The following is a 24,242-nucleotide window of genomic DNA, read 5'->3' on the forward strand; positions in this document are numbered from 1 at the left end:
AATTTGTATATACATACACAATATTATGTAAGTACATCCGAACGAAATTAAAATTTATTGAAGTATTGCGATAAAGTAAAGGAACAACTGTCGAATCGCCTGAAGTATAAAGTCGAGTGAAGATCAACTCTCTAGTCGTATTCAAACACTAATCACCCGATGTAGGTTCATCTAAATATATTACGCTCTCGATCCGTAATGACGAACAATTAATTCGTTGGCTATATTGCTATAATAGCATATTTAACCCACGCACACTCAATGCACAATTTTCGTTGGAACTGAGTACGATTTAAAAAAAAAATTTGCATTGCAACTAAAATGTTTTGTTGTACACTGACATATAGATCGGTGACACTGAAATATCTAATACCGAACTAATGCGATATTTTTTCATTCGTCTCCGGTTGACATTTGAATAGTAGCCAATTATGTTTTATATTATATATACGACAATCGAAAGAGTTATTACTACAATCAATCGTGTATAGTTTATACTATTGAATTGTTCTACATTTTTTGTATTATTATACCTAGGTTTTTTAGCACGTGATTTTCAGTAATAAATAATTATCTCCATTTTATAATACCGATTTAATATTAGTGTACAAAGTAAATTATTATGCAGTGAACAAGACGCTGTTTGATGATTTTACCACTAATAACCTATTATCAAAAAAAAAAAAAAAAACGATATCATAGTATCGAAGCTATTATATATGATCTGAAATCAAGAATTTAAAATTTAAAATCAAGTTTAGTCTAGAATACTGTTGTTATGCTATAAATATGTCTTATTCGCATTTGTTAATGATGATCTGTTAACTTTTATTACTATAATTTTAAAATTATCATAGTCACAAATCACTATTCAAGTTTCTGTTTTTTGTTTGTATTATATTTTGAAGACTATCTGTGCATGCAAATCCTTTCAATTTATAGTTATCTGAAATATTGATCATTCGTTGACAATATTATATATTTTAATATTATTCTCTGTCACAAAGCTTTAATACGGTTATACGAAATCGATCAAAGAACATCGATTATATTTTTATGCTAAGTTTGGAACTTAAAAAATAAAATACTCAATGTATGTTCATTATCATCTGTCCTTCATTATAAATATACAAATCAAATATGTACGTTTTTAAAAACTCATTAATTTTAGTATAATAATCAGAACGAAACCATTACTGAAAAAATCACCAAGTTTCCAAACCCTGGTTCGAAATAAATAATGTGTTTGAAGTGTTAGAACTTACAGTATAAATAGGAAAAACAAAAAATTAAAATTATTCACTTTATCATAATATTGAACATAGAATTTCTCGTGTAAAACTATTATATCTAGACTACGATATGAGAAATATATATTGTTTGTATAAGGAACATTTTTAGTTTTGTGAAATACATAATATTACCAATGTCCATTATTGTTATTTTTTATACCTACAAAACAAATTTCCATAAAAAGATTTAAATGTTTTTTTTTCTGAAAAAAAAGAATATAAGAAATAAGGAAAAAAATGTTTTCTACTTCTAACTGATATCAATCTATTCAATCTGTAATACAATTATTTGGTCCTAATTATATTGTTATCTAGCATTTTGGCTTAAGAAAACCAAATTGGATTAGGAGTTAGGACACGTGTTGAAATATTTAAATGAGTATATTATTCAATAAACGTTTAAAAAATATCAGACATGTTTTATTTATTTATTTAAATATAGATTGATATTTATAAGAGACAATTCCACAACACATACCCTAAACCCTTACATTTACTGATCTTTTATAAATTACCATTTAACAATAGCAAATGTTTTTTTTAAACTTTGCATATCAGTATTTTAATTTTTATGAATTTTAATCTTTAACCATACAATTTTGAAATGACCAAACTTAATATTTATGATAATTTAAAACGTTATCGTAAAATACATTCAATTTATGAACACCACTTTGTTAATTAATTCAAATTAGATTATTTTTAAAATCGCTATATCTTTATTAATTTATTATTATTCATTGAACAATAATGGTTAATATTTATTTTTAAAAAACTACTCTTTTAGATTTTGATTGTTTTTTTATCAGTCATCGCGTATTTGAGAGATTAATATACACATAAATCTTCAACTATATGAGTAATTTCAGATATAAAATTAAATAAGTTGAGGTCTAAAAAATAAAACCTTTTTTTTTAATAATTGAAAAAAAAACTCATAAAAACAACGGAAAAACAAGAAAATCTTCAGAACGTTTATGTTTTAATCACGGTTTTTGTATTTGTTCTTAAAATAATGACCATATGGATTTAACAATTTCACCAACATTTATCTTAACATACCTATGTGATGTAAAAGTAATTTGAAATTATCGATATTTCTTAGGTAAGTCAAACTACTTAAAAATGTAATGTACAAATCATTGTATAGCAATTTAAAAAATATAGGAAATAAGTACATTTACATTTTTTTTGTTTTTATAGACATTTAAGTTTTAATTTTAACAAAATTGTAAATTTTATTAAAAAGTAATCATTTTTCGGAAATCGATTTTTATTGCTTTGTTATAATTTAAAAATATCAATTTTGGAAACTTACAAAACTCCACTATTACTTAAAATAATAATAAGATCTGTTTCTTTTCTTCCGAATAAATTACAATATTTCTTTTTCTTATAATTTATACAGATAACAATGTTATTGTATTCCATAATAAAAAAAATTTTAAATATTATTTTCGTAAATTTATTGTATCAGAAATTATAATGGAATTGAAATTCATTAAAGTTATAAATAACAACATAAATAAGATGAATTCATCATATTATAGCCATGTAAATAATAAATCTCGACCTAGTTTAAAATCTCAGTTCTACAACTAAAACGTTGGAAAGTTTGTTTTAACACTTTAAAACTTAAAACAAATTAAATTTACGGGTTAAAATTCACAAAAAAATATCTGATAATATGAAACATTTTTAATTTAAACACTATTTTAAACTTTTTTTTTTTGGTCACTATAAGTTAAATTTTGTTTAAGAAGCATCGTTTTATAAAATTTACTAATGCGTTCTTCCAAAAATGTTTGTATACAACAACTCATATTTGACAGATGTCTAGCGTATCAAATCCACTGTACGAATATATTTGAAAGTTCTTTTTACGTCGGTGCTAACAACAGTAACTCGTTGTAAAGATAAATCATTCGATACTTTCGAAACTTCATCGGGATATTGCGCTACATCAAGTTCGTGTACTGTGTGTGAAACTATAAAAACTGAAATAATGTTATGTGATTTTACATGGTGATCACATTATCATAAGACTACACGTTATGATATGAAGTTTTATATTTTTGATGATTTGAATATCACAATTTGAGTTATTTGGTTAAATTAAATAATGTACCTACAACTTAGAACTCATCTAATATAATAGGTAACTCACTACGCATAATAGTAAAAGTCATCATAATTATTATACATATTTATTGTACCTTACAGTAAAAATGAAACTTGAAGTTTATATAATATAATCTCACCATTTAAGTTTATTCAATATTGTCAACCGAACTACTATATTTTTAGTTATAAATATTGTAATATTACTCAAAAATACAATGTCGTTGTCGATTAAAATAAATTATAAAGTTAAAAGTTCAAACTGCTGACTTTTCTTTACTTAATATTCAACTTTAGGTACTATTACTGTTAATAGTTAAGCTTGTTATTATTTAAAATTATACAACACTTAACACTATCGTTATCCATCACTATCCATCAAATAAGAAAAATATATATAAATACTGCATAATGCATATAATAATAAGTACTATCGGTATTTTTAATATTATAATAAAAACAAAATATTATTATGATAATCCATATGATAAATTTTCAACCTTTTCGATAGTTATCAACGGGAAAAAAACAAAAATTTAAAATGTATATTATATAATATGATATACTAATAAAAAATATTAGATAAAAATTTCAAATATCTACAGTTATTCATTTTTTAATTAAAACAATATTGGTTTTGTAATAAACTTTTATGTTTATTTTTCCCCCCATTTTTACATAGTATATATTTATTTTTGTTTCTCAATTATTTTGGTAAGAACTAAGAATTTTTTTTTTTTGACATCACCAAGAACCAAATAGATCCAACTTGCCAATTTGTTTTTATACCTATCAAATTATATATGATATGAAAAAATATGTTTATAGAAAAGTCACTTGTCAATCATTTTATATTATCAGGATAATGGTGCACTATTATTTATAATTTGAAAATGTTTGACAACAACAAATTATTAGATTCAAAAAATAATTCTGAGTGATTCCCTACTGTTTTCAATAATACTCTTAGGATATATTAATACAATTTAAAGTTGTATAAATAAATATAATTTATATGTGAACATTTTTAACATATTTAAAGAGAATCGTGAGTAAATAATCGAGTAATTACTATAGATAATTGAACACAAGTCATACGTTATCTTCAATGCGTAATAATATTTGTATGTAATAACCAATAATTGATAAATTTAATAATTAATAGATTAGTAGAATAGTTTTTGAATTACAATTACTTAGATCCATAACAACAAATTATAAGTCAAAAGAAATGTATAAGTATTATACTATTACCGTTTGTTTGATGTACTCGTAAAATGCGTCAACAACATGGTGATATGATTTACATAATTTACATAATATTCAAATAATAAATACTATAGAAAAACAAATTGTATATAAAACCATAAAACTAATCTAATACGCCATTTTAAAATGTAATGTGTATTAATAGATAAGTAAATTTTGTATTGGGAAAATGAACAATTTAAAATTTAAGGATATTATTACAATTATAAACCCTTTTTTAATCACATAGATAGATTCAAAATATTTGCTACCAATGTCGTTTGCATAAAAATATGAACAGTGAATACTTCTTATTATAAAATTATCGTTAAGAAATGAGAACTGAGTTTCAGAATTAATTATCTGCCAGTTCCCCCTTCCAAAATTCTAATAACTTTAATCTTTAGAACTTGTGAAGGCATAACACTAGGTAATTACAATACGTCCAATCTCTACCACCGCACATAACACATCAACTAGCGTGTACGCAATTAATGATACCGTTGACTCGTCACCCACGTAAATATAGGACGTCTCTTATGCGTCCATATCTTTGGGCTCGAGTGCCCAAATCTACCGAATTTGCCCCGTTCGCGTCGTTGTTCAGGAAAGAGATCACCGTTGGCTCTACCATAACTAATACATCTGCATTTATTAGCCAGAACAGACTCTAACAATGTCTAGTAACCGAATGATAGATTCAAACGATATAAGATCTGTATATCTGCTGAATAACAATTGAATACACCACCACATGGAAAAATACTATGAACAATCAATGTGCGGAACTGCGGAATATAACTATTGAATAAAATATGAACCTTATTTTTAATAATAAAAATTGTCGATGACGAGTATTGCCAATCGTATAGCTTCTCACAGTTGACGAAGACTTCGCTCGTATTATATATATAATAAGCTAGTAGGAGGATTATTATCAAGTTGAAATTGTCGAGTCTGCACAGTGCATATAATATTACTATGGCCGCCCGACGAAAAAGCGAAGATGATGATGATGATGATGATGATGATGATGATGTTGACAATAAATTGACAACACACGTATTACAATATGAAATCATATCTGATATATCAGTAAGTTGTATATTTTGGAGTTTGGACGACGAAGTCGAGTTATTTTTATTAGGTACTATTGGTATTAAACGAGAATCCTAAATCTATATTCTCTCCCAATCACCCCCTCCAAAGACGAGTGATGACACGACTCGTGGATCAGTTTCTTACCCTGCTTGCCTCATGGCCAGATGTAGCAGATGCCGGATGCCAGTATATATATATATATATCATACCGCTGCCAACCTATATCGTCCACTACTTTATTAAAATATATTTCGCTCACCTATTGTATTCTGTTTCGTTCACGAAATCGAAACTTTGATACTATGCACAAAAAAGGACAATAACTGAATATGTTATGAATACGAAATACGCATATGAACAGTGAAATAAATATCTGTGTCGTCGAAACAGGCAAAAACTAAAAATATTTATTAAATAACCAAATGCGATATTATACTTCAGTATTAATAATTGCAATCAATTTTGAAATGCAAAAATCAATTCATAGATGATGGTTATTTAAACTATACTCAAAACTAAAATAATAGACAAATGGTCATATTATTTATTCAAAATTTACTCTATAAATTGTTCAATGCTTTGATATAAAACTTTCTTAACTTTCAATCTGCCTAAAAATGCGTCTTAAAAAATAAATAAAATAGGCTCTTTTTATCAGCTCAAAAATTTTTAATACGTATTTTATCAACTTATTAAAATTGTATTCACGTTAATAATGTATAGTGATACATGTAAGTATAAAATTAAATAGTTCTGGATATATATTGTTGTTAGATATAATCTTCAGTGATACTTCACTAAATGAGCGAGACTTTACTATTACTCATTAAAGTGTATTCTTATTGCTATATACTTGAACACATTTAAAGCGTGTTATCTTATGCAGTACATCGTCTTGGCAACGGTTTCTCATTTTGTTAACCGTAACGGATTTTCTCTTTATATGTAAGGATTTTGTTGGCAGAGGGTTGTGATAGGGACTTTGATATCTCTTGCATTTTCTGCATAATTCTTTTGGCAGTTTGTAAATGTCCTAGAGGCTAAAACGCAAAGATATACTCGGCCCGACTATCAATCTCAGTAATTCCAACCTGCCGCAGAAAATATAGCTAAGAAGGCTTCTTCCCATTTTCCCTTAATGCAAATTAATAAATGACTGCAGTGACTTACAATTTTGATAAAGTGTTCATTGTCTCTAGTTCTATTACTCCAATTCAAACAAACATTTAAATCCCAAATTAAATCCACAACGTTTTAAAAATAATAATAACAGTATTAAACGTGTAATAGCTACCCATCAAGTGTTTCACCATTAATCTATTGATAACATTTTCTTTATATTTAAGGAAATTACAAGAATATTTAACTTTGTCTAATTTAATTTTTTTAAAGTACCAATAGCTTATTAGATTATCGATCTATGCGTCACTCAAAATGACACTTCAAGAACATACCTTACTACTCAAGAAATTAATAACAAACAATAACCTGTGCATACTTGACTATCTTAATATAAACAATAATTTAAATTAATTCGAAGTTTTCTTCGTTGGTAATAATTTAAGTGTTTAAAGTAGATGCGATTCAATGAGAATATCAAATATTGTATTTATATACTAAATTTTATTCACAGTGATACTTAAAATGTTTTGGTTTTACAATGATATATAGTTTTTTTTTGTGTGTGTGTCTATTATCACGTCTTAGAACTGTAAGTTTGTAGCAATCTTCGACATTGAGGGAGATTAGTTTCTAACGTAAAATCAGATCAAGTTGATACTAAAAGGAAAAAATAATTTCTAAAGATAGAGAAAACTACTAAAAAATATATGAAATAAAAATAACACCAGCTTTGTTTTGTAGTTGTTATGTGAAAATCAATTATGTTTCATTTAAACTTGAAATTTTCAACAAAAATTTGTAACAATATAAATAATATATAAATTGTTTTGTTGTACCTAATTCAAAAAATGTTAATCGTGTAAAAAGATACCTGCGACCCGCATATTATAATTATAATGTATACTTACCTATTCTAATTTATTATTTTTTAAATACAATAACATTTTTAAAAAAAAATTATATTAATTATAATCTATTTAGCACAAACTTATTTTACCCAAACCATAAACTAAGTATTAACTTATAAGTTATTAATTGTCGTGTTTGTGAAAAAAAAATAGATCAATCTACTTAGTTAATAAAACACTAATAATAATGTAATTATAATATAGCATACAAATATGCATTTCCACCCGTCACTTTTGCTCAGTATGCAATAATTGTTCGTTGAATTAAATTTTACTACATACATTAGTGACCTAATCAATGACCAGATAAGCTCAAAACCTTCTATACAGCTGATAGCTGATGCGTGTTCCGGTCTACACATTCTTTAAAATATAATTTTTCTGAGTTTATAATGAACTCAGTATTTATGAAACCTTTTGTTTAAAACAAGACTTATGCATTTTTCATTTCTGTTTTAGATCAATTTCCTTTTTTACATTATTTGTTATACGATTCTTTTTCCACTGCCTTTACTATGAAAAAATCACATTACAAACTAGGACGAAGGGAAAAAACAACATAGGATCAAAGTTAAAAAAAAAGTATGATAAATAGCAAAAAGCACAAATAATAATGTTTGGCCGGAAGGGTCCAAAACGTTACGGTCATAAACCATATCCGTTTGTTTTTCCAGACCGTCAAAACGACTAGCAATAAATATGAATCCTTTCCATCTTCCTTTAGAATAAATACAATTTTTTCAATGAATTTTCTTGTTTTCATATACAAAATATAAATTGATAAATAATTTGTAAATTTCTAAAACGTTGTACAAAATAATTTAATACAAAATATATTATTAAAAACTGAAATATTGGTATTTGTTTTGCAACACTGCTTTAAATCCGTAATGTGCAATGTATAAAATAAATATTAAGCATACTGGTCGGACTGGTCGGTAGAAAATTAATTGCTCAGGAATTTTTAATGAATAATTATTTGAATGAAATAATAAACTTAAAATTTTTTTTTATTTATACTTAAAAAATAATGAGTTAGTGAGAATTGCTCTTATACCATATCCAACTCTATAACTGACACTTTTTCATGCCATTTTTAAAAAATTATTTTCTTTTTCAGGAACGATCACCAGCACAGGGCGGATTGGTGAACGATTAAGCATATCTGGCACAAGATTAGATACTGGGAGTCCAGTAAGATTTGGTACTAAATCCAGTGTCGAATCACTTAGGCTTTCGGCTGGCCGACAAAGCTTACTCGACTTGGTAGGATGTAGATTTGGCGTTAATCGAAAACCACCTCAGGTCAGTTTAATTACTTTTTATGATTTTTCTTTTTTTGATAAACAATTATAATTCTAAAGCTAACCACACAAAATATTTATAATAAATAGGTTACTTACATTTAGCGCACTAGTTATTTAAAATCATTATTTTTTTTTTTTATTGTGAATTTAAAAATTAAAGTATTTTATGAATATCTAAATACAAAATAAATCAATATATACATAGTTCTTCAATATTAAAATTACTTTTATAGTAACTACCAAAAAGTATTTATTCTTCAAAAATGTACGTCAATTCATCAAAAAAAAATAATAATATATTTAATCGAAATATATTCATATTTTTTATATCAATTAATTATTATTATTATTTTATTTACTATAATATAATGGTTATAAAATATATATCAAGTTTTCAATCAATGAAAAAATTAACTATATGTTTGTATAACGATAAATATTAATACAATTATTACTACGAGCAATAGTTTTACCGTATTTAATTATTTAAATTTTGAGTTTCATAATAATTGAATTTTTATGTCGTTTATTAATAGTTCGCATAACTTTCTAAATCAGTTTCTATATAAGTAAATAAATTATTGAATTTTAAAACAAAATTTAGTAATTCAAAAGTATTATTTAAAAACAAGAAAAAAAATATGGATGGACGAACACAATATTTATATAATTTATTATCTTATTACATATATATACATTAGAGAGAACATATTTTTCTAATATTTATGATTTAAAAGCTAATAACATTACATCATTATTGATTCGAATTGCAGTTAATAACAAAATTAAACCATATAATACACATTAATATTATCGCATAGATGTTTTTAATATCATTTTTGAAATGTTCAAGTGCTTTTTATCTCATTTTAAATTCTATGGAATTAAAATTTGTACAATTGTGAATAAATAAACGATTGGTGTTTGTTTTGTACCTACTTAGAAACAATATTATTTTATTCACAGTCGATTCGTATTTGACCAGAGACTATAGTGTTGGCGATTAAATCGAATCTAATCCAGAAATCTTCATTTTATAGAGGAAAAAGAGAACAATAGATGTATTTTATAAGTTACTAGACCACGTTTTCCACCACAACTGAACACGATGCCGTATGTACGTGCCCGGATAACTTCTAGAATGAGTTGTGTAGGGAGTTGAAATAAATTTTCCCTGTGAACTCACTGTCTGGATACCATTAACTACTGCTATTCTTGTTGACCACTCAAATAAAAACATAGATGCGTTATTGTTTATTTTTTCAATACAATTATTTTTGTCTCAAAACATTTGTATTAGAAAAGATAAATTACTTAACAAAAATATCAAATGTGAATCAGCTCTAACGTGAATTCGTCGTATATAATATACTAAAAGTGTATGTTTTTTATACAGTTTAATAGATTGTAATCGTTTTACTATGTCAAACCATATTAAATCTACGATAGTATAGCAATTTTTATTCTTAGTAAAAATTAAATATCGTGTTTCTAATCATATCCGACTTGTTAATCGAAATAGGGTAACTACAATATTTTAATTACAATTATTATCTTTTGATTAATTATAATTACAGGGTAATTTTTATTTATACGAAAATAATGGATATACGCATCTAAATATTTTATTTATATTTTATTTTTGAATGAGAACTGCGTGTTTATCGAAATTTCAAACTTGATGAATAATCTAAATATACATTTTTTTGTTTAATAATATTGTATTTAGCCATTATACCATTAGAGTTAATCTACACATAGCCCATTTCATATACTGAGTACACTAATTATTAACGTTTAATAATGAAAGATTATGTAGAGAAATTTAAGCCGCTATATGCTGCAATTCAATTATGTATCAGTATTCCGTTATACTTTTGGTTATTATATTATACTAATATTTTACTATACAGTGAAAATCCGATAACTAAAAAATATTAAATGCGTTGGCATATATTTAATAACTAATTCAAAAATATCCTTTCGTTTTCTTTTTATGAAACTTTGAAGTATACAATTACAGTTTTTGTCATTAAATGTAGAGTTAAGACAAAACTTGATTAAATTATTATTACAAGAAAAAAATTACTTACTCTTTGCTATTCTCCTTGAATCGATAAAATTAGTAAGAATACTGACATCGGAACCAACGCACTTTGAGAAGTGATCATGCTTTATCAAACTTTTTGTATCCAAAAAAGAAGTAAATTGGTTTGTCTTTGATAATTTTGTTCAGCTATCAAACATGGAAAAATAAATCTAAATAAGTCAATATTATGTAAATGAATAGACGCATATTAATACTAAATTAGATCGCGTGGTCTTGAAAAGATAAAATAGACAGTCTGAGAAAGTTTTCCAAACACACGATTATGAAAACTAAATGATTAAATAATTCACTCATAGTAATGATGTTAGGTAAGGAAAAATATGTCCAACGCTTATATTTAACACATTAACCAATAATATAAATATTATGATTTATTAAATTCATAGATTCATTCATAAACTGTGATCGTAAAATGAAAGTGTATATTAATACATGTATAAATATTATATTATATTAATTTTGCTATGATAAACCTAACTTATAAAGTAGTTACCAGTGGATAATACATGAAAATTAAATATTATACATTTTTTATTTAAATCATTATTGTTAGAAATCGGGCGCAATAATGCTTTTATTTTTAATATTTAAACTTAATGTACCAATAGTAAAATGTATAAATGTGCTATGGCCAATGATTTGGAAAACGATATCTTAATTTAGTCACAGGCGAAAAATAAATCCATGTCGATGAGACGATTCGAGAAAGTTATTTGAATAAAACACATTTTACATAATATTTATTATAAATAAATTATATGATATAGTAAAAATATTTCACATAACTACGTTACTTCTTGTGGCATTTTAATAAAATACGCATCGTAAGAATTCTAAAAATGGTCGTGCAAATACATGCTAATTAATAGCAAGTTCGATGTAAAAACGTAAAATCTGGTGCGTCTTTTTTTTGGCATCCTAACAATTGTAGCTAAGTGACATCACGTCCAATCAGTCGCGTCTAAATGATATCACGTCCAAACAGCCATGTCCATTTGTCCCTTTTCGTGTTTAGAGATGAGATAATATCAGATTTGTTTTAATTGCTGACCCTTTTTGTGTACACAGACCTGTTTTTCCCACTCCCGAGACTCGTTGACACCAGTTTACACAAACCAGACTAGCAGTTGTCTGCCGGGTGGCATAGCCAGCTCGGATTCGGACATAGCGGCCAAGGCGGGCGGCAAATCGTCCTCCGGGCAACACCGTCCGAGCCGAGTCAACTTCGATAGCCCCGGTGCTGGGGTAGGTGACGGCGGTAGCGGAGGTGGTGATGGGGGTAACGCCGGAAGCGGAAGTGCTTCAGGCGCGACCGCGGCGGCAGCGTCAAGCGGCGGTGGTGGTGGCAGCACCACGACTGGTAGGGCGTCATACAACAACGCTCGCGGTTCCATCTGTTTCGATGGTGGCCGGCAAAAGAACGGCGGTCCCCGGCAGTACAGAGACCGGACATCCGACCGAGTCAAGGGCATACGATGGTCGTTTGTGTTTGACCCCGCCGGACAGCTCTGCTACTACTGGAATATGGTCGTGTCTATGGCGTTCCTCTACAATTTCTGGGTGATCATCTATCGGTTCGCGTTCAGCGAAATAAACCGTAAGTCTTTTTTGTCCAATGAAGAATGTTTAAGTAATAGGTCAAGGTTAGGCTATCTAACCAAATTCAAACAATGTTTGACATATTAAAGAAGTTTAGACAACGAAAAAAATATTTACGTAAACCTGTACAGTTGTCAGATGAAGACGTGTTTCAAAAATAAGTCGAATAGACCTTCAAATTCGTATACGAATACGATACGAAGTAATTTATGATGGTTATAGAATATTTGCCTGTTCGATAAATTTCACGCGATTAGGTATATTTTATTGAAATACTGCTAATACTGAGATACAAGACTTAATTTTAGACTGAGTAAGACTTAAATTATTTTTTTTTTTATATAACCCAAAAACCACGATAACCTAATCTATGAAAAAAAAAACTTAAAAACTTACATAGGAATTAGAAAATAACTTACCTAGTTACCTACTTCATATTTACATAATTAGAACAATTTCTATACACTACTACAATGCATGTCCATAAATAAAATTTCAATAAAATAACCAATAAGATAATATTATATACATTGTAAAATTATGTTTGGTTCTAACATCTGAAATCAAAGCGTATATCAACGCAAACACAACTCAAACTTTTTTTTAAGAAATATTAACTATTATGCATTGAAAGAATAAATTAGATTATATATAATCAATGTCACTATAAAATGTAATAATATATTATTTAAAAATTGTACTTTTCTGTTTTGACTAATTATATTTAATTTCAGTATATGTCTGATAAAATAAATATAGTATGTGTTATATTAACAATCAACTCGGAAACCATAAGTGTCTCCTCCTTTATATTTAAGTTTTATTGTAACTCAACCGTTCAAGTATGTGACTTGTCAAGAAAAGTTTAACTAAAAATGTGTAATCATACCATCTTCTTTAAACTAATTGTATAACTTGAATTTTGATTTGACATTAAACTCAACATTTTCAAATGTAAAAATATCAAACCATTTATCTGTTCATTCTGGATTACTTTCAGTGCCAAATTATTTCTAGTGGCTTCAAATCTTATTGAACCATCAATTTCATTTGACAGTGTAACGTTTTGATCTCTTCGTTTTCAATTCATAAGTGCATTTGATATGTACATCATAAACATTTCATGTATAACGGGATTGCGTGATACAGATGACAGTAATCTGTTCCACCGCTCCTTTAATATCAAATATACTTCTGTCGTAGTCATAATATTATAGGCATAGTACAGTATAGGTATGTCTACAAAAATAATAGTAATATAAATGATCATATAAATGTTTTTTCGCAGGTAATACAATTGTAGTTTGGTTTTGTCTGGACTATATATGCGATCTCCTTTATGTGATAGACATATTATTCCACTTTCGCACGGGTTACCTGGAGGACGGCGTGCTGCAGACGGACGCCGCCAAACTGCGCAACCACTACATGAACTCGACTACGTTCTATATAGACTGCCTGTGCCTGTTGCCGTTAGACTTTCTCTATCTGTCCATAGGGTTCAACTCCATCCTCCGATCATTTCGGATAGTAAAGATCTACCGGTTCTGGGCGTTCATGGACCGGACCGAACGGCACACCAATTACCCGAACCTCATCCGATCCGGCAGTCTTATCCACTACTTGTTGGTGATATTTCACTGGAACGGATGTCTCTACCACATAATCTACAAAAATAACGGGTTCGGTAGCAAGAATTGGGTATACACAGACTCGGACACCGAGGAAACGGACACGGTTAAGCGGTACCTACAAAGCTACTACTGGTGCACGCTGGCGTTGACCACCATCGGTGACTTGCCCAAACCCAGAAGTAATGGCGAGTACGCGTTCGTCATATGCCAGTTGCTGTTCGGTCTTCTACTGTTCGCCACCGTTCTCGGCCACGTAGCGAGTATAGTGGTGAGCGTGAGCGCGGGTCGCAAAGAATTCCAAGGTAAGACGAAAGCAGTAAAGAATAATTAATTATTCTATCTAAAATGTTATACTCTTTACAGTTTATATCAGTGGCGTATTTAAGCTCGATCACATTTGTCAACCTTTTTAATATTTTATTTTAACTGAAAAATGAGTGAAAAATATTGATTATTTTAATTTATTTAACAGTAACTTGACCAATGACCATGTTATTAAATTATTTATCGTTATAAACACATATCAAAAACCAATTTCTAACTCTTAAGCCCCCCTTTAGAAGGTAGTGATCTTACCTATAATCTCTCTTAAATATGTCACTGATACTTTGAACTTTAATCTAATATTAACTATTGAATCTATCTATCTATATATATATATATACCAATAGAATATATATACCAGTAGAACCTAAACATAAACTATATTATATTATGCACCTAATTAATTAAAATCTTAAATCTGTACTTTAAACTAAAAATTATACATAGGTACGACATTTTAACAAAAGTTGTGTACATTATCATAAGTACTTCGAAATAGAAATAAAAAATATTATAAACATATTTCAAAAAATGAAATATGTTTATAATATTATCTTTATACACGTGAAAAATGCTACAAGAAGTTTTGTAATTGCTTCAAATAAAATAGGTGTATATACTTATTCAAAATCATTTTAATTTTAATTGTAATAGCTAATCAAAGTATTTTTACATTTTACTTAATATTACGTATATATATATATACGTAATGTGCCTTGATCTATTTAAATACCTAATTAGACCTTACTATGAGTTTATTGTAGTGACTTATATATTATGATTAAATTATATTTATCTGTCTGAAAAATGATTTATTTAAATGTATACAATAGTAAACACTCTACACTTATATACATTATATACATTTAAAGCATAATATAAAAACAAATATTACAATAATTTAACCGTTAAAATTAAAATCATGTTGTTCTTTTTCCTCAATACTTATTGAACATAAAAAATAGGTTATTTATCATCTTAAAAAACAAATAAAACCTTTCAAAATGTAAATTTCTTCAATAAATATTATGAAACTAAAAATTAAATTTGTGTGATTAATTCTCATTACAAAATATAGATATTCCGCTCAAAAAAACGATAAGTTTTCTGTATTAGAACCCATTAATGTGAGGCTAAGTAATGATCGTCGTCACAAAAACGCATTATAAAAGTTGAGACTTAATGGTCCGCAAAAGGGTTTCCAAGAGCTTTTAATCATTTTCGTATTTTCAAGCACACTGATCATAAAATGATTTTTTTTCTAAATGAAACGCTTGAAAAATTATAAAAACTATAAACGCTCACTTTATTATATTTATGTTAAAATTGTTCATAATATTTTCAATTGCAAATATAACGTGCACGCGCATATTTCATTTGAAATCGTGAATACATTTTAATAACATGTAACTCATACATACACGTCATGTATTTCTTGTATTAGTTGTAATCATATATAATAAACAAAATAATATGTAAGGTACAGACGTATAATATTATCTCTATTAATTTATTTATCAATCGATAGATTATCGTTTAGACTTAAGACGAGTGAAGATTGCAAAAAGTTATTCAACTCACGCATAACAAAAAGTAATAATATTATTTAGTAGGCAAATATATTTCTTTCGATATATCTTAAAAGGGTGTTCTTATATTGAATATAGATCTTACATTATTGTAAATAAGATGAATTAAACACGCTATGTGTTATTGTCGGTGAAAATATAGTGTATTTAGGCACAACAATATTATACTTTAGTGCAGGGGTTGGCAACATTTTGAGACAGCATATCCAAAAGTTACAATTTATATAATTTTCTAGTTTTTAAAGAGCCACAAAAAAATGTTGTTTCAATTTTTTAGTATTTGCTTATATATAATTGATTTTTAATTTAAGATAAACGAATAATTTATACACGGAATTATATTTATTCGTGTAAAAAAATACAAATATTTTTAGCACGAAACATATTCAAGTATTTTAGCAATAATAATAAATAATACAGTTATTGAATAATATATAGTTATTATGGTTACATCAATGGGAGCATTGGTTTTTCATGCATTTGGAAAGTTTGGAACACACTTTTAATTTTAATTGATTGCGATGGCCTATGCAGGCATTTCATATTCTTAAAAGCCACAAAAATACAATGTAAAATAATATATATAATAAAATATATTTTATTTTTAAATAACAAATAAAATAATTATTTTTGCATGTAGACCTAGAGAGCCACAACTTAGGATCGAAAGAGCTGCAGGTTGCCGACCCCTGTTCTAGTACTATGCTATCAATGTCTATAGTGTAAAAATGGTGACGCCCAAAATTATACGTCTACCCAGATTTTAAATTTCAATTAAATTGACACATTGCATATCATTATGAACTAAACAAAATAAAAATATACAGTTTTATAAAATAAACACACACAACAGTATATACCTATTTCACAACTGAAATATATTTTATATATTATATTTAGTGTTGACCATGTACAAGTGGGTATAATTATAATACAGCATATTATTGTTAAAAACATTAGAATGTTTTTTTATTTTTTTTATTAAGTTATAAGAAACAAAAACATTCTGAAAACATCACATTAAGTCACGTTTAATATACTCAACTGGTCAGGCGCGGATCCAGACTAAATTTACCGGTGGGGGGGGGGGCAATGCTGTGTGCGTATCGTATTTTATCGGCATCCTAAACTTTACCTGTATGGCTGAGTCTACGGGGGGCATACCCCCTTGGACCTGCGCCTGCAACTGGTTACAGCTAGGTTTCAATTATTCAAAACGGCTATCAGAAATTTAAAACGATTAAGTCTTCGTTGCTGATGTCTTGAGTTTTTAGTCTTTGATATGAGCATAAAAAATATGAGTAAACACAATTTTTTACTTAAACCTCTTACATTCATAATTATTACCTAATTCATGAAAACAAATAATATCCGTGAAAATATATAAACAACAGTTGTATGAATATACAGCACAAGCATTACACGCGTAGTGTAAGACAATGTAAAATAATGTTATACTTTTTTTATAGAATTTTTGTTGGTATTATGCGCCAAAATATCATTCAGTTGTTTTAAGAACTTCAAAGTACGTATTACTGTTAGATTAAAGGTCCGGGCCTAGTTTTTGTCAAGTTTATTAAAGGGTATTAATGTTTTTTTCTTGTTTTCTTATATTTATAAAATTCTATGACAATGAAATAATGTGTTGATAGTGTATTCAAATCTGCATACCAGTATATGATACAAGTGTGAATTTTTCTTGTTTCGCCATCAGATAACTTACTGTAAGACGTTTTATACGTAATTGATTCATAATTGTTTCTTCTTTTCTTGTAAGTCCTGGGTTAAACCATATTTTTTTTATTTAATTTTATTTTATCTTTTATTTTCACCATTTTTTTTTTTTTTTTTTATTTGCCGTTAAGTATAATTTGTAACTTTTATTGCAGAACAGTTTTTTTACAAAAATTAGATACACTTTTTCATTTTCACAGTTCATTTTTCTCCACAAAAAAGATTAATTTCTATTTTTCTCTAAACATTTTTTTAGACTAAAACCATGTATTTTTTCTTTCAAACATTATAACGAATTTAATAGAAAGTTACAGATATTTTAGGGATCGATAGTCTATTTTAGTGTCGTATACTGTAGTATTAATAATAGAAAAAAAGCTCTAAACTGCAGTCAACAATCCCGTAACTTTGATTAAATTTATTAAATTCAAAAATACATTTTTCAAATTGTTTATCGTTTATCAATATTATTATGATTATACACAGACTAGCAGACTCCTATATAGGTGTAATCCCATAGCTATTCTAGATTTTATAAAAAAATCTTTGAGATTATATAACAACATATGATATATCCGATATCTGGACTATTTTACTATATTTTTAATACATTGTGTAGGTACGTCGACTAATGATTATCGTGTAGGTGATTTTTAGTCTGATAAAGCAATATTTAAAACAATTTCTCAGGGAAAAATTTAAAAGCTAGCAAACATTGCTAATGTCTTTTAGCGTATACAGAGTGATTCTTTTATCAAACAACACTCGTTATTTCAAAAAGTAATAATGTTTTTGAAAATATTTTTTTACAAAGTTTCAAATTGTTAAAAAAAACAACGTTTTTATTAAAAAATTATATTTTTAAATATTTTTTATCTTTATATTTTTTTAAGTTTTTTACTTTTTTGAATGACAACATAGATTTTTAATCTCATATTCCAAAGCAGAATAATTTTTTGAGTATTTTGATACATAAAAATCGAATTTAGGGCGAGTAGTACATGAATTATATGTGTTTAAAGTTAAGTTGCTCGGAGTGGAGTGGTACGGGGTTACCCCGCAAAATGTTTGTCCACTACTCCGCTTATCAAAACTTTAAATAAGTATAACTCATAAACTACTCACCCTAAATTCAAATTTTATGTATCAAAATACTCAAAAAATTATTCTGCTTTGGAATATAAAATTAAAAATCTATATTGTCATTCAAAAAAATAAAAAACTTAAAAAATTATAAAGAATAAAAATATTTAAAAATATAATTTTTTTTAATAAAAACGTTGTTTTTTTAACAATTTGAAACTATATAAAAAAATATTTTCAAAAACATTAATACTTTTTGAAATAATGAGTGTTGTTTGATAAAATAATCACCCTGTATACTAAAATCAAAATCTGAATTAACACATTGGCCATGTTGCTAAACTACTTGCCAAGCTATACCTACCTAACATACATAAATAAATCTATTTTGTATTCAAACAATTTGTTATTTTAATAATGGAAGAACATAGACAGATAAAAGTTTTCTAATCAAGATTTATCGTTTACAATCATAACGCTGTACTCGTAACTCATAAAAATAAAATACTACCTATTCTTATTTTACTAACTATGTAGGATTTTGTGATCATCATGTTATTGCTTTGGATGCGCGATGTACATTTGACAGAGACTAAAAGGTGGATTAACTGCAATTCAAACGTACCCCAGAGGCTAATATAATTATTATGTTACATCGTTATTATTGGAAGATATAATAATATTATATTATTCCAAACGCATCGTATCCAGAAGGCATAGTACGAGACGATTCGGTCGTGCAAGCAAAGACAACGGCCCTAACTGCAGGAGCAGCTATAAATCTTGATTTTAATCCGTGCGTGCACCCGGTGTTTATATATATATGGTACACTACAATATACATAATAAAACTAGATTAAGTCGCTCGTGTGACGACGGAGTTTATAGTTATTCGTGGCGACGGTGGAGGTAAGAAACGTTTCGCACGCAGCACGATTTTGAATTAAGGTAAACCTTTGCAGCAGAGTTTATTGATTTTTTGTTTGTATTTTGTTTCTTTTTATCCCCTCCGGTTTCTTATTTTGTATACACACACGTTTGCAATTTAAAATACTACTACTATATGCGTGTACACAACCTCCTAGCGAGTGTAAGCAAGAACATCGTTAATAACTGTGTTATCCCCGGACCCCGGTATTCGTTAGCTTCGCGATCGCAACAACGGTTCATTTAGACAGTCAAGATAATATAGATATGTGATATTTATGACGCCAAACGCGTTTGTGTTATTATTGGATATCGTGTTCCGAAGATTTAATTGAAATAATTATTCTGAGCCGAGATAATTTATAATTTCTTATAGCTCCATTTGATTAAACAAAAATATTGCGTTTATAAGCGGATATAAGAAAAATATTAAAATTTTTTTTTTGTCAATGTATGATTTTACAATTTTCAAAAATGCTGAGTTAATAATAAATTATGATTAGGTACATGATGGTCAATGCCACAAGTGTATTAATTATTAAACCATTCATATCATCACATAAATATAATTATGACACTATTGTAGGATCTTACGGTATGTATTAATAAATAAAAATTATATAACATTTAAAAATACAAATTAAATCTATTAATAGGTAGGTATTAAAATATAATAGTTATTAACCACGACAAATAAGTAAAATTTAAATTAAGTAAAATTATTTGTATTCGAATAGCAGTAAAATAAATATTTTAAAAATGGTTTGGTCAGGTACCTTATGTAATCAAGATGAATAGATTTCCATCGACAACTCAATTCACAGAATGTAAACAAAAATATAAATTATATTTCCATAAAAACAACTGAATCAATTGTTTTTTTTTTATATCATTAATATGACTGTAATTTTATTTTGCAGATGGTACTGCTCAATGTAAGTAAAGACATGTAATGTTTACAAAACTATTAAATTATTATTTTTAAACGTATTTCTTTCAATCTGTCGTCCAATATTCTATCTATCTACTCGTTATATTTTTTTCATAGTGTTTGCTATCTAGACTTTACTTTAATAATCTTACCCGCCTTATGTTGAATAAAATTGACAGTTTCACATATTTTTCAATCACTAAAATATATGACCAGCTGGTTGAATATGATTTCCAGTTGATTTTTTTTTACGCTGTGTTGTATTCCAAAAATTAATAATAATATTATGCTTTTAGAGAATTTGTCTTATTTATTCGGTTTAATAAACGCCTCAGAACCTCATTATTTATTTGACTAATGGTTTTATGCTTTTCATTTTATCCATAGATGTCAAATTTGTCTGTATTCTGGATGGTTAATATGTTCTACTTTTTATATTTGGTCAACATATACGTACATATTTATTATATTATTTTATTCTTAAAATACGTCATTCAAATTATTTCCATAAAAAAACAATTTGACAAGGTTAGGATACTATTTTAATATTTAGCAAAAATTATTTCTAAAATAAATCATTTGCAAGATATTTTTATTTTTTAAAAATGAAAATGATATACGATTATAATATTTGATATTATTTTTCCCTTATTTTTCGCACATATAATGTAACAAAAAACATGTTTTTATTTTTATTACAAATGAAAACCTAAACGTTTTGTTTCTTATTACCTTTAAAAAAAAAAATGTTCATATTGTTGAACCAAATATTGAATAATAGTTTTTTTTTACTGATATTGATCAATAAAAAAAATTTATAAAAACTTTTTTTCTTAAAATAAAGAGTGTTTGATCAATATAACACCCTTTTTACCCCTAATTCACTAAAGGATTTTATTTAGTTGTATTCTTTTTCTAAATTTAATAATAAAGCATATAAACATATAGATAGATTAGGTACTAGATGTATGATGTGTATTGTTAAATATTATATTTTACATATATTATATAATTTTTATAAAAACGTATGGAAGGTATTTAACTAAATTGGATGATGGTCTTTATTTTGTAATCCTTTTTTTTTTTTTTGTACAACAAGAATGTTGTAATCATTATTATATGTAAACTAATATTTTGAATGCAAATGTATATATCAATAATTATAGATATATACATACAATGCCATACATACTATATTATTTATCTTCTCTTGTCTCGTGTATGAACTATTCATATATTAGACATATGATATAATACCCAATTAGTTGTCAAGCATGATGCTCGTATCCCTGCATTAATGGTGCTTAAAGTAAACAAAAATTACAAACAATTATATGTCTTTACCTACTTGATGCATTCCGCTTATGTTTATTGATTATATTCTTGTATACTTTACTATATTACATTTTATTAATATTAGACTAGGGTAGCTTTATTTTGTCGTAATAATTATCAAAATGCAGCTAACTCAGCTCATTGTGTAAAGTGTACGATAATATAATAATATTATTTAATAGATAAATCAGTCAAATACAAATTTAATTATAAATTGCATAATCGTAAAAGCATATTTTTATTTTCCCACTATATATTTTCATTAAAATTGTTATTTTTTTAGCGAAATTGGACGGTGTTAAAACTTACATGCGAATGAGAAGAGTACCGAATCACTTGCAGACCAAAGTGATTAAATGGTTTGACTACCTCTGGTTAACGCAAAAATGTTCAGACGAAGAAAAAGCCATTAGCTGTTTACCGGGTAGTTATTAAATGCATTATTTTGTTTTTAATTAAAATTCGTATGGTGTGAGAAAGTAACATCACGTTTTGTTATAACTTCTGAAATACAATAAACTGTTTTAATATTAGAATATAGAACATTGAGGAACCTTGTAAACAATAATAACAAGAAAGGAAACGACTTGAGAAAACGATAATATTTATTATTAAAAGATCTCATAGTACTTATAATCTCAATAAAATAACTTACGCAATGTGTCATACAATTGCCATATCTTGTTTTTGATTTTTATAATAATATTTAACTTACTTTAATAAAATTAATAATTCGGTGTAATTTATCGTTTTTATAGATAAACTAAAAGCTGAGATCGCAATAAACGTACACCTGGATACGCTTAAAAGGGTAGAAATATTTCAAAACACGGAAGCAGGATTCCTTTGTGAACTGGTGCTGAAATTAAGGCCCGTGTTGTTTTCCCCAGGGGATTATATATGTAGAAAAGGTAGTTACCGTCATTTGAAATTAATTAAAATGTTATAACGTTATTTTCATCATTGGTGGATTTATCAAATTACAATTCGATACAGGGGAAGTTGGCAAAGAAATGTATATAGTCAGTAGAGGGAAACTACAAGTGGTCACCGACGACGGCAAGTCGGTTTTAGCAGTACTTCGAGCAGGGTCATATTTTGGAGAAATCAGTATACTTAATATGGGAACAGCAGGTAAATGTTTTTATCCGTTCAGTGCGCGCATGTCTTTGTGTGTGTGTAACAACACCTTCGTGTTGTACAGGGAATAGGCGGACTGCTTCAGTCCGGTCAGTAGGCTATAGCGATCTATTCGTTTTGTCGAAAAAAGATATGTGGGATGTGCTCAAAGAATACCCTACTGCCAGAATCAGACTAGAGGCAATAGCGACTAAACGGCTGGAAAAGTACAAAACCGACCCTAGTCCAGACGATAAATTAGAAGGTGAGTTGAAAACCACAAATTGTTTGAATACATTAAGTATTACTGTTTATAACTACATAAATTATTCGCGTAATACAATTATCTACTCTATTTGTATAGGATTAGTCGGAAGGCGATGCAAGTCAACACCCGGGATCGTAGAAAGCCAAATTAAAGTAGAAGATGAAATGTGGTTGCAATCTAGCGAAGGTCTTTTAAGGCCAGCGGCTACATTTAATAGTAACATCAATAACAGGACTTCATTTAGTCCTACCGCAAGTCCAAGTTTCAGGTTAGTTACGAGTATTGTGACATGAAAATATTTATGCTCGCGCCAAATATACTTACCCAATAAAACAAAACGATATCGTTTTGATTTAGATCGAATGCCGCGGCTACTTTAGAATCTCCTCTGTCTAGTAAATATTCTCTAGATCAAGAACACCACCATCACCACCATCACCATGTTCAAGATGCTCAAAAACCACAAGCCACAACTTCGGGTGAATATATA

The 24,242-nt window shown here is 27.5% G+C and overlaps 1 protein-coding gene across 2 annotated transcripts in view; it reads left to right on the plus strand.

Moving 5' to 3' along the window:
- Positions 1 to 24,242, plus strand: part of LOC113548841 (cyclic nucleotide-gated cation channel alpha-3) — a 102,470-nt gene that overhangs the window by 76,693 nt on the left and 1,535 nt on the right. The window contains exons 3-12 of one of the 2 annotated variants that reach the window (XM_026949925.1): positions 8,913 to 9,097; positions 12,278 to 12,806; positions 14,097 to 14,744; positions 21,020 to 21,034; positions 22,649 to 22,789; positions 23,124 to 23,276; positions 23,362 to 23,499; positions 23,570 to 23,749; positions 23,849 to 24,020; positions 24,110 to 24,231. In XM_026949925.1, the coding sequence (XP_026805726.1) occupies positions 8,913 to 9,097; positions 12,278 to 12,806; positions 14,097 to 14,744; positions 21,020 to 21,034; positions 22,649 to 22,789; positions 23,124 to 23,276; positions 23,362 to 23,499; positions 23,570 to 23,749; positions 23,849 to 24,020; positions 24,110 to 24,231 (2,283 nt within the window). The remainder of the gene's footprint in view (positions 1 to 8,912; positions 9,098 to 12,277; positions 12,807 to 14,096; positions 14,745 to 21,019; positions 21,035 to 22,648; positions 22,790 to 23,123; positions 23,277 to 23,361; positions 23,500 to 23,569; positions 23,750 to 23,848; positions 24,021 to 24,109; positions 24,232 to 24,242) is intronic. The other variant, XM_026949926.1, reaches the window with a different exon arrangement.

This window comes from Rhopalosiphum maidis, chromosome 1, assembly GCF_003676215.2.
Source record: "Rhopalosiphum maidis isolate BTI-1 chromosome 1, ASM367621v3, whole genome shotgun sequence".
Classification (NCBI taxonomy): Eukaryota; Metazoa; Arthropoda; class Insecta; order Hemiptera; family Aphididae; genus Rhopalosiphum; species Rhopalosiphum maidis.